Source organism: Peromyscus leucopus, chromosome 8b, assembly GCF_004664715.2.
Source record: "Peromyscus leucopus breed LL Stock chromosome 8b, UCI_PerLeu_2.1, whole genome shotgun sequence".
In the NCBI taxonomy this organism is placed as follows: domain Eukaryota; kingdom Metazoa; phylum Chordata; class Mammalia; order Rodentia; family Cricetidae; genus Peromyscus; species Peromyscus leucopus.
Genome location: NC_051086.1, coordinates 43836569 through 43847913, shown reverse-complemented (window position 1 = coordinate 43847913; position 11345 = coordinate 43836569). Strand labels below are relative to the sequence as shown.

Genomic DNA, 11345 nt, shown 5'->3' with positions numbered 1-11345 from the left:
TAAACAAATAAACTGTACACTGTCAGATATACATTCTTTCAAGTAAAATAAAGTGGGACGTAGGGGTGGAGAAAGATGACTGTCATTTATAACAGTGTAGCAGTGGAAGACCTCACTGTAAAGGAAGCTTCTGATGAAGCCTGGGAGGGTAGGGAATATAAACTGTGGGATGCTGGGTGTGGTAATAAGTCTTTTAGGCAGAGGCTCTGGGTGTCTGGTAATTTGGGTTTTTTTTTTGTTGTTGTTGTTGTTGTTGTTGGTTGGTTGGTTGGTTTTTTGTTTTTGTTTTGTTTTTTTTTTTTTTTTTTTTTTGAGACAGGGTTTCTCTGAATAGTCCTGGCTGTCCTAGAACTTGCTCTGTAGACCAGGCTGGCCTCAAACTCACAGAGATCTGCCTGCCTCTGCCTCCCCAGTGCTGGGATTAAAGGCATGCACCACCACACCCAGGCTCAACATGGATTTTTTTTATTCTAGTTTTCCATCCATTAAACCCGGCAGCTTTAACAGTTCAGGATCACGACAATCTGGATGGCAGTTTCTGTTCTGTCCCACCTGTGTTGGGATGCTGCAAGACAGGGAGCATGTGGGATGTGAACACATGAATAGTACTACCTAAGCCAAGGGGCTTCCCTGGTCTCTTTGCTTGTACTTTTCTTCAGTTCCCCCCCCACACACACACACACAATCTGCCCTGGGCAACTCGTTTACAGTTTTCCCTCAGAACACCAAAACCCTCAGATGCTCAAGAGCTAACTGTAAAATGGTGTAATATTTGCCTCTAACTTTATATGGCCTGCATACACACTACTGGGTTGGGTTTTGGGGTTTGTTTGTTTGTTTCCCCTTCCTTTCTCTTTTTGATATGAGTCTCACTATCTGGCCGCTGGCTGGCCACAAACTCCTGGGCTCAAGTGTTCCTTCTACCTCAACCTGAATAGTTCCCAAATAGTGGTGTACACAGGCACAAGAACCCCCCCAATCTTCTGCATGTTTTAACTCATCTCTGAGTGATACTCAGTTCATCATAGATTGTAAATGCCCAGTAAGACAGCATGCTAAGCCACATCTAAGCTTGGGTAAGACCATCATTGCTTCAAGGCCAGGCTGCTGCTGATCAGACAAGCCTCACCTGCAGTTGCTCCTGGGAACCATGACATGGAAATGCGGTCTATTTACATAGGACAATCCCCTCTCCCTCAGAATGTCTGTTGGCAACTTCTCTCGTTGGTTTTGCCTGCTAGCTGCTGTTAACTTGCAGTGCATTTGATGAATTCTCTACTTCTGCCTTTTTCTGCCTTGGTAAATTATTTCACTGTTCCACATCATGGGTACCTGTCACCAGAATTTGACACCTAGCTGCTATAATGTTTAAGGAATAATGATGGGGGGGGAGCTAATTATTCAGTAGATACAATTTGTAGGGAGGGAAAACTTGAGTTGGCTGACTGCTCATCTGTGTAATCCCCAGAAAGGAGGGCTGAATGCATGATAGGTCTATACTGTCCCCAATTAATAGTATCCAGTGTGTGTAATGTGGCTAGTACAAATTGACTATGCTGTACCAAATGTGTAAAATACGAGATTTCAAAGCCAATGCAAACTTTTTACAATATCTCACTAACAATTTTACAAGATCACATGTTGACATGATATTGTCTTGGATTACTTGTTAAAATTAATTTTCCCTGCTTCTTGTTGCTTTGTAGCCACTAAAAAAATATTCGTGTGCCGGCTGGCATTCTAGTTCAACAGGAAAGCACTGGATTAGACCCTAGGGAAGGAATCTCAGTCTGTGTTCTTGCCGCACCCAATCCCCGCCGTGGCACTGCGGTACCCCAACGCAGTTGCCAAGATGGCAGTCTGCAGAAAGGCCCACACAAGAAACTCCAGTGACCAACAAACAGAACCTGCCACACCCGCTCAGAAGAGAAAGCGCAGACGCAGAGCCCCGCCCCACCCCGTCCGGCGTCCCGCCTCTTTGCGGCAGAGCTCAGGCCGGTGCAAACCGGTTCAGCGGCCTGACGGACACTCGGCTTTACCCAATCCTTAGCACGCCCCGCCTTCCAAGTGGCGACTGGAAACGCCTCGTCGCTGGCGTCTCGGGAGGCGGCTCCAAAGCAAACCGGACCAGCCCTCCAGCCTATGACAACCGCCGACCGTGAAGCAGACTGGAAAACAACCAATGGCGCGACGCGAGGGCGGGACTCCGTTGGCCCCACCCCCCTCGCCCCCAGCGTCTCGCGGGAGCCAGCGGGCTCGAGTGGGGCTGTGGGGCGGGGCCTTGCGCGGCGGAGCCTGCGCACTGCAGCCGCCGGGCTGGGTGACGTTATGCTCTCCCGTGGACAGCCCCGCCCCGCCCGGCCCCGCCCCGCCCTCCTCGGAGCTGGAGGGTGCAGCGCGAGCCGTCCGTGCTGCGGTCGCCTGCCTCGGTTCTCAGCGCAGTCTTTGTCCGCCCGCTTTGTTCTCGCCGCGCTGGCGTCGTCCTCGCCCCCGTCGCCGCCCGCCCCGCGCGCCCGGGCCTTGCCAGCCATGGTTGCTCGGCCCGAGCCTGAGGTCGAGGCCATGGATGCTGAGGTGGCTGTGGCGCCGCCGGGCTGCTCGCACCTGGGCAGCTTCAAGGTGGACAACTGGAAGCAAAACCTGCGGGCCATCTACCAGTGCTTCGTGTGGAGCGGAACGGCCGAGGCCCGCAAGCGCAAGGTGTGCCCCAGGCCTGCGCCGCTCTCCTGCCTGGGACGCGGGGAGTGGGGGGGGAGTGGGAGGGAAGCTTGTCGGTGCGGGGTGGGGGTGAGGGGAAAGCCTCGCGGTGTAGGGAGGGAACGAGGGGAGGGAGCGGGGAGAAGCCTCGCGATGCCGGGAGGGGCAAGGGACCTCCTGGGGCTGTGGGATGGTGGCGGGAGGAAGCCTCTAGGTGCTGTGGGGTGGGGTGGGGGGTCGAGCAAAAAAAATGAATCTGAGGAGGAAGACTCCGCCTTGGCCATCAGCCTAGGCGTTCGTGGCCGAGTAGTTCTTGTCTGTGAAGATCACCGTGCGGGGTCGGGGTCTGCAGGGTGCTCTGTGGATAGCGGCCGGAGCTGAGACCCGCAGCCGACAGCTGAGGCTGGCCGGAAGCGAGATTTTAGGTTGTAGGAGGTGATTGACATTCGCAGCCATCGAGGTAGTAGTGGCTGTTGTGGTGTTTACTGGTCCTGCAAATCCCAGCAACTGTGATTATGTTATTAGTGATTTGGAAATCGGAAAACGTTCACCTTTAATCTTAAACTTCATTATTGCAATTTGCTTTTGAAGGTGAAAACTGGAATGGGGAATTTTGTTTTTCCTTCTTGATTCGCATTTCTTAACGGGAAAACTGACAGATTTGCCGGGTTGCATGTCATGTCAAGTATTAAATTCTCTGTTCTGTAACAGTCTGTTAGGATCAGGGATTTTTGGTAATAGAAGCATATGCCCTTAAAGAAAATACTAAGACTTGGGTTATTTTGTATTTTGAGACGGGAGTCTTTCTGTGTAGCTTAGGCTGGCCTTTAACACCGATCCTCCTGTCTCAGTTTTGTGAGGACTGGGATTACAGAGGTGAACCATCATCCCTGGCACAAAAATGCCAGATTGACACCAGTGTTGCACGGGTCATAATTTTGTCACTGCGCCATTCTATAGCTTCCTGGATTGAGATGCGTTGTAAAACTTGTTTTTACATGGGAGTAAATGGGGGATCCCCCTATCCCCCTTTCTCTTTCTATTTTTTGCTCCCCTCCATCTCCCCTGGCTCTGGTTCTGTATAGCATCACATAAGGAAATGAAAATTTTCCTTTTAAATTAGGACTGCTCAGCTCAATATTTAAATTTTCACTATGCTAGAAATTCTTTATTAAATGATCTGCACAACCCAAAATTCAGAAACCAGTGCAACACTCACAAATCACCTTTTGTTGGGCTACAGTGAAGTAGGAAATAGAGGCAGGTAATCGTGCTCTCGAAGGTGCCTGAGCTTGTGTGCAGAACTCCACTCCTGAAGTTCCCTCCAGCTCAGGATGTTTTCATTTCACAAGCCACTTACTCTTTAAAAAAAAAAAAAAGTTAGACCAGGCCGGGCAGTGGTGGTGAACGCCTTTAATCCCAGCACTTGGGAGGCAGAGGCAGGCAGATCTCTGTGAGTTCAAGGCCAGCCTGGTCTGCAGAGCGAGATCCAGGACAGGCACCAAAACTACACAGAGAAACCTTGTCTTGAAAAACAAAACAAACAACAAGCAAATTTGGCCATGCGTAATGGTGAGAAAAAGAATACAAATATCTGGAAAAGTGTTGATCTTGAGTCATTAGAGCATTGCTAGTTAAAACTGCATGGAAATTTCATCCCACCCCGGGCAAAATAGTTACTCCCAAGAAAACTGACAGAAAATATGTTATGGGAGAAGGGGGAGCCCTTATGTACACTGCTAGTGGGGGTGTAATCTACAGCCTTTTGTAAACCAGTGGAGCTTTCTCAAAGGACTAGAGGTAGACTACCATGTCACTGAACCACACCACTCCCGAGTCGAGACCCAGAGGACTTTAAACAGGACAGTGATGCAGAAGGGGGACTTCTGAAGGGGGAGGAAATCCGAGAAATTGTGGGGAGGAGACAGATAGTATTGGAGGTGAGTTTAAATAAGGTACAGCGATAAATATGTATTAAGATGTCATAATGAAACTACTATATGACAATTAAAAAACTGAGATGCATCATAGGTGTCTGTCAGGGTTGTTTGCAGCCTGTAGGGTGTGACAGCACCTTAGTGTGAATTTTGTGACAAAGGCTCCATGCAAGGCCCATTCCAAGTTAACTTTCAGTTCCCACAGTCCACAGAGCCAGCTTTGGCTGATGGGCAGGCTGACCCTAGGCAGGCTGCTGCCAGCTCAGGAGCCACATTCCTCTGAAGAAATCACAACAGCCACTCTTTGTAGGTGGAAAGCAGCCCAGCTACCACTGGCTCTAGAAGCCAGGCTGTGTGGCTCTACAGGTGCCCCATCAGCACCCTGTGCACCCCCACTGTGCCTCTCCCTAGCTGTTTCATTGCTGGTGCCTAAATTGTTTTTGTTTTTAAACCTGAGCCTTGAAGATGACTGGAAATTCATCTTTAAATTTATAAGTATTTTTTTTAGGATGGAAACTAAGGTAACAGCTGATATGAATCCTGTGTCCCTGGCCTAGGACTGCTGTAACAAATGACAGTGTAAAACTTCTGACAGTGAAATGTCAGAAGGGCTTCTCTGCCAGGACTCTGAAGAATTCATCCTGGCCTCCCTTTTCCATGACCCTGGCTACAGTCTCCAGTCGCCATTTGTCATCCACATGGGTTTAGCTTCTGGTCCTATTACTATCTCTTAGGAGGGGAGGATACTGTGCCAGCATTTAGTGCTAACCCATACAGTCTGGTGTTATTAGACTGTAACACCTTTTCTAAATAGGATGGCCTCATGGGTTCTGCCTTTGTTTGAGCATCATGAGTTTTGATTTTGACCGTGTTTTATGAAATACTCTAGAGTTTTGAAGGTTTTTTCCCCCCAGCTCTATGCATTAAACCCTTAATTTAAAGTAAACCCTTCACTTGGGATAAATGAACCCAGAAGACAGACTACAAATAAGCTCTGTGGGTAAATAGCACCCACCTTAGGGTCTTAAACTGTCACACACAGTCACCACTGGCTGTATATGCCATTTTAAATAAAGGTTAAATTTCTGTTTGTGCTAGACATACTTCAATAGCCTGAAAGCAACATGTTGCTGTGAGCTACCACAAAGAACAGTGCTCACATAATATAAAAGATGTAAAGGGAGGGTTATTATTAATGTTTGTTTTTTGTTTGTTTGTTTGCTTTTTTTTTTTAATTTATTTATTTATTATGTATACAGCATATGTGACTGCAGGCCAGAAGAGGGCACCAGGTCTCACTACAAATGGTTGTGAGCCACCATGTGGTTGCTGGGAATTGAACTCATGACCTCTGGAAGAGCAGTCAGTGCTCTTAACCCCTGAGCCATCTCTCCAGCCCCTTGCTTGCTTTTTTAAAGGAAGCATTTCCCTATGTAGTTCATGCTGGCCTCAAACTCAGCAGTCCTGCCTCAACTTTCAAAGTGCTAGGACCACACGTGTGTGCCATTGTGTTTTGTTAAAAGTGAGGGTTTTAAGACTGTATCAAAGACCACTTCCTGTTCTCTGTATTCATTGCAAATTCTAGTTTGTTGTCTAGCTGATAATATTCAGAAGGGAAGCTGTCCTGGCATTTTTTGATCTACCAGCCCAGAAAGATAAGATGTGTCTTCCTTGCAAGTGGCAAACCAGCAGTTCCGCCTTAGTCTCACTGTGCACATCTGTGTACAGCAGAGTCGCCATGTGGAGAGAGGCAGGCCTTCCATGAGGACTTTCTCCTGCTCTGAGGCTAGCACGGAGACCCTGCTGATTTCATGTGTTGGAATATGACACAGGTTTATTCCACAGCTTTAACTCTGTTTATTTACTCTTTTCTCACCACTCCCCCATGCTCTTCCACTCAGGTATGAGTCTTTACATTATTGCAGCATTTCACCTATTAATTGAACTATGCAGGTCCTTTTTGTGTTGTGTATTTTGTATTCTGCTTTTCAAACCATCTGTAGAGGATGTGTACATTTGATGATTTAATAGAGTAGACATAAAAGACTACTGTGGGGCCAGCAGGACGGATCAATGGGTAGAGGTGCTTGCCACTGAACCTGATGGCCTGAACTTGGTCCCAGGACCCACATGGTAAGAGAGAGCCAGCTTCCACAGATGGTTCTCTGACCTCTGCATGTCCCCTGTGACATTTGTATACTCTCACACAAGTAAATATAATACATTTTGAGAACAGGACAGCACCACAGAGGAGAGCACCCATCTCTTTCTCCAAATCCTTACCCTCATCTTCATAAGCATCTAATAAGGTTTTCATGGCGTTTGGTTTGCTTGCTTGTCTCTGTACTTCATGTGATGGGAGCATTGTGGTATGTGCTTATTTGTGTAGCTCCTTTCTCTTGGTGTTGTGTATGTTGAGACTCATTCACAATACAGATTACAGCCTTCATTTTTTTGCTGCATAATACTCTGCTGATCAACTGTTCTAGCATTTATTTATACTCATAATGAACATTTTTATTTCTGGTGTTGGGGTGTTAGAAATTACACTGCTGTGAACATTCTGTTGTGTCTCATATAAATCCAGGAACTGTACAGCTTATATATTCACTTTAATACTTCCATAAAAACAAGATATCTACAATAAATAACTTGTCATAAAAGATTGTCATATATTTATGTAGGCTCATTGGTTCATTTTTGCCATTCTTTATTTTATGTATGTGAGTGTTTTTGCCTGATGTATGTTGTGTACTATTGTGGTTCTCTGCAGAGGCCAGAAGAGAGCGTCCAGGTCCTCTAGAAATGGAATTATAGAAAGTTGTGAGTTGCCATATGGGTATTGGGAATTGAACTCTGGTCCTGCAAAAGCAGCCAGTCCTTTTAACTGTTGAGCCATCGCTAGCTCCATTTTTGCCATTCTTTTCCTCAAATTGTCTGAGAATCAGTTGATGACATCTGGGTAATTATTGCCATCGACCTCCATAGAATGAGGACATAGTCCTATGACCATAATAATGAACACTGTCCAGGAATAACAAGTGAATATGGCCATCTCATCTCATACACAGTCCATACTTAAATACTGGCTTGCATTGCCTTCAGTTACAGTGAGAAGTGACTGGAACCACATGTTCAACAGGTAGACCTGCTCTGCACTCTGGATCCAAACCTAAGCACAGGTTTAGCAGCAAAAAACCAGAAACCCAGTAGTCCAAGTACAGCAGATAGAGAGCAGTTGAACAACTCTGTACAGCCATGCCACCCAGAGCATGCCAGTTTCCATCGTTGAAGAAACACTGGAGCATGAAGTGGAGTGTTCAGTACTATGCAGTCTGCCACCTCCACCAAATTTTGGCACATTGCATATGCTCCCTGTCCTCCCTAGCCGAAGTCTGCATGGTTGACTTGTACTGTGTGTTTCATAACCTGTGATCATGCCCGTGCCCATATCGGCATGTCTTTGGTACAGGGTAGTGGCACTATGTATCTATCTGTTCATTGACTTGGTAGATATTTGGTCTAGTTTTGCAATTTTTGAGTACTGTTGTTATTTCATCTGGTGATTCTAGGATCCACAAATGATTCTGTTTAAGTCAGTTGTTACGTGATGGTTATAGAAAACGGGCTTTGTTTTGTCTTTCCCACTGCAGTTGTTTTATGGAATTCTCCTAGCAAGAAGACTTTGGGAGAGCTAGTATGTGTGCTTGTATAGCAGTAATTATAGTACAGACTTGGGTGCCTTTTGTTTTGTTTTTCGAGACAGGGTTTCTCTGTGTAGCTTTGTGCCTTTCCTTGAACTCACTCTGTAGCCCAGGCTGACCTTGCACTCACAGAGATCCGCCTGCCTCTGCCTCCCGAGTGTTGGGATTAAAAGCGTGCACCACCACCACCACCACCACCTGGCCTTGGATGCCTTTTGTTTTTATCAGGTTTAAGTTTTTTGGTTTTTTTTGTGTCATGTGTCCCCCACCCCCTCCCCCCCAGACAAGGTTTCTCTGTGTAGTTTTGGAGCCTGTCCTGGAACTTGCTCTGTAGACCAAGTTGGCCTTGAACACACAGAGATCTGCCTGGCTCTGCCTCCCAGGTGCTGGGATTAAAGGCGTGCGCCACCACCGCCTGGCAGTGATTCATTCTTGCTGTTGATATCTGTGTCAAATTGTGCCCTGGTTGCCCAGTGAGCATTCATAACTCTGGCCCTTCCTCTTTCCATACTGGCCCCCTAGTGCTACAAACTGGCATGTTCTTGGGTAGTGTTGTTATGCCCAGATCGTGTCCCCAAAGAAGCCACCAGAGACCTCAGGTACAGAATGCAAAAGCAAGGTTTATTCAAATGAAGTTTACAAGCCTCGGCAGGGGGGCTCGTTCCCAACCTCTTGCACACAGCAGGGAGGTTGGAAGGAGCGCACGCGCCTTTCTTTGTGAGGCTAGTTTTTAAAAGCACAGACCGCATAATTCATCTCCCACCGCCCTCATCCCTCTTTTAGGTTCATATCAGTAGTTTTTCATGTTATCTTTATTTCTTGTTTGTTCAGCAACCGTGTTTAGGAGTTTTATGAGCTGTCTCGGGGTTTGGGGAGTTTGGGATGTTTTATGACCACTTAGTCTCTGCCAGATGGTCGTATATCCTAACTTGGTGTTTTCTTAAGTTTCTGTAGTTGATAAAGCCACCTGGAAAAAGGCATCTAAGTTCTTATCTACACTTAAGAATCCTGGTTTTAGCTTCTCTTTGTCTATAGGGGATGAAGTGGGGGGGCGGGGGTTTACTGAGGTTTCACAGTGTGAGCATGTAGAACTGTCTACCCCTGGATTCGTATTTGCTGTGGTTGAATTGCTGGGTTTCTGTGACCTTATTTTTAGCAGTGTATTTTTCTCTTTTGTTCCTGTGTATTGTTTTGATTCATGCTTCTTTTGGTGTTTTTGGTTTTTTGTTTTGTTTTTGGTTTTCTTTTAAACTCATTACATATCTTTTTAGGACTTTGATTCCCAGGCCTCAAAATGGTACCTGGATTAAAGATGGCTGGGTATGAACTGCTGGCCGGAGTGCTTGAGGCACTTGCCTGGGGCGCCATTCAGTACTGGGTTTGAGAAAATGATGGCTGCTCTTGTTGATTTGCTTTTGAGCTAAACTAAGCACTTTGGGGAAAACAGGAAGAGTGGAGTGATGTGTTAAGGTGGTAAGACAAGAAGACAGTTCCTGTACTTCCTCCCACTAGTGTCCTGTTTGTGACCCTTGACTTGGACTCCATGTTTCCCCTTGGGAACTCCTGTTGTGTCCACACTGCTCACAACTCCTTCTCCAAATTTCAGGCAAAGTCCTGTGTCTGCCATGTCTGCGGCATCCACCTGAACCGGCTGCACTCTTGCCTCTACTGCGTCTTCTTCGGCTGTTTCACAAAGAAACACATCCATGACCATGCCAAGTCAAAGCGGCACAACCTGGGTAAGGCACCCTCCTGCAGCGGGGACAGGAGCAGGCGTTGGCTCGGTTAGCATGTTGTCTTCCCCTAGAGCCCAGTATGATAAAAGGTCCTTGTGAGCCGGGCGGTGGCTGCACACACCTTTAATCCCAGCATTCGGGAGGCAGGGCCAGGCAGATCTCTGAGTTTGAGGCCAGCCTGGTCTACAGAGTGAGTTCCAGGACAGGCACCAAAACTATACAGAGAAACCCTGTCTTGGAAAAAACAAACAAAAAGGTCCTTGTGAAACTGAACTCTCAAGTGGGTGGTGCCTGTTTGCTTGCAGCCTTTTAAACTGGTGTCGTATTTTAGCAATGGGTTTTCATTAATACAGGTTCATGAAAGGCTAGCTGAGCATCATATGACATCAAATATATGAAGTAGTTGTACCTGTGTGTGAAATAGTTGTGTAGGTGCTTGTGTTTGTGTGTGTTGTTGTTGTTGGCAGTCTCAGGCTGTGAAATTGTCATGCAACCAAAGGCGACCTTGAATTGAACTTTTGTGATTAGCCTGCTTCCACCTCCCCAGTGCTAGCATTATAGGTTATGTCTACCATGTCCAGCAGTTGCTTTGTTCTTTTCAACAGTCTTGTTACATAGCCCAGGATAGCCTCAGACATAGGCTCCTCCTTTGCCAGCCTTCAGCATGCTAGGATTCTAGGCATGCATCATCACACTTGGCTTGGTCTTGGCTAATGTAAGCACATACAGCCACCAATTTCCATCTTAGTACTGTGTCCACCCGTTCCCCAAGTCCCTAAGTTCTAGTGTGATAGGGTTTTTTTTGTTTGTTTGTTTTGAGACAGAGTTTCTCTGTGTTGTTTTGGTGCCTGTCCTGGATCTCACTCTGTAGACCAGGCTGGCCTCCAACTCACAGAGATCTGTCTGCCTCTGCCTCCCGAGTTCTAGTATTAAAGGCAATGCACCACCACCACCACCACCACCACCACCACCACCACCAATTTCTTCCCTTTCTTTTTTTTCTTCTTGAGACAGGGTTTCTCTGTATACCAGCCTGGCTGTCTTGGAACTCACTATGTAGACCAGGCTGGCCTCAAACTCACAGAGATCCACCTGCCTCTGCCTCCTGAGTGCTGGGATTAAAGGTGTGCATCACCATGCCCGAGAGGTTTTTATTTTCATTTCTCTTGAAATAGTTTCTCATTTCCCTAAGATTTCTCCCTTGACTCGGATGGGGTGCTTTCTGTCCCATCTGTGTGTTTTCCAGGCTTTTGTTTTTTTCTTTCCCCTGC

General features: G+C 46.8%; 1 protein-coding gene across 1 annotated transcript in view; it reads left to right on the top strand.

Annotated features, from left to right (window-relative positions):
- The first annotated feature begins 2362 nt into the window (after positions 1–2362).
- The window catches only part of Usp22 (ubiquitin specific peptidase 22), a 28694-nt gene continuing 19711 nt past the window's right edge, over positions 2363–11345 (top strand). Inside the window, exons 1-2 of the mRNA XM_028857475.2 lie at positions 2363–2700; positions 9945–10077. Coding sequence (XP_028713308.1) covers positions 2530–2700; positions 9945–10077 — 304 coding nt within the window. The 5' untranslated portion in view covers positions 2363–2529. The remainder of the gene's footprint in view (positions 2701–9944; positions 10078–11345) is intronic.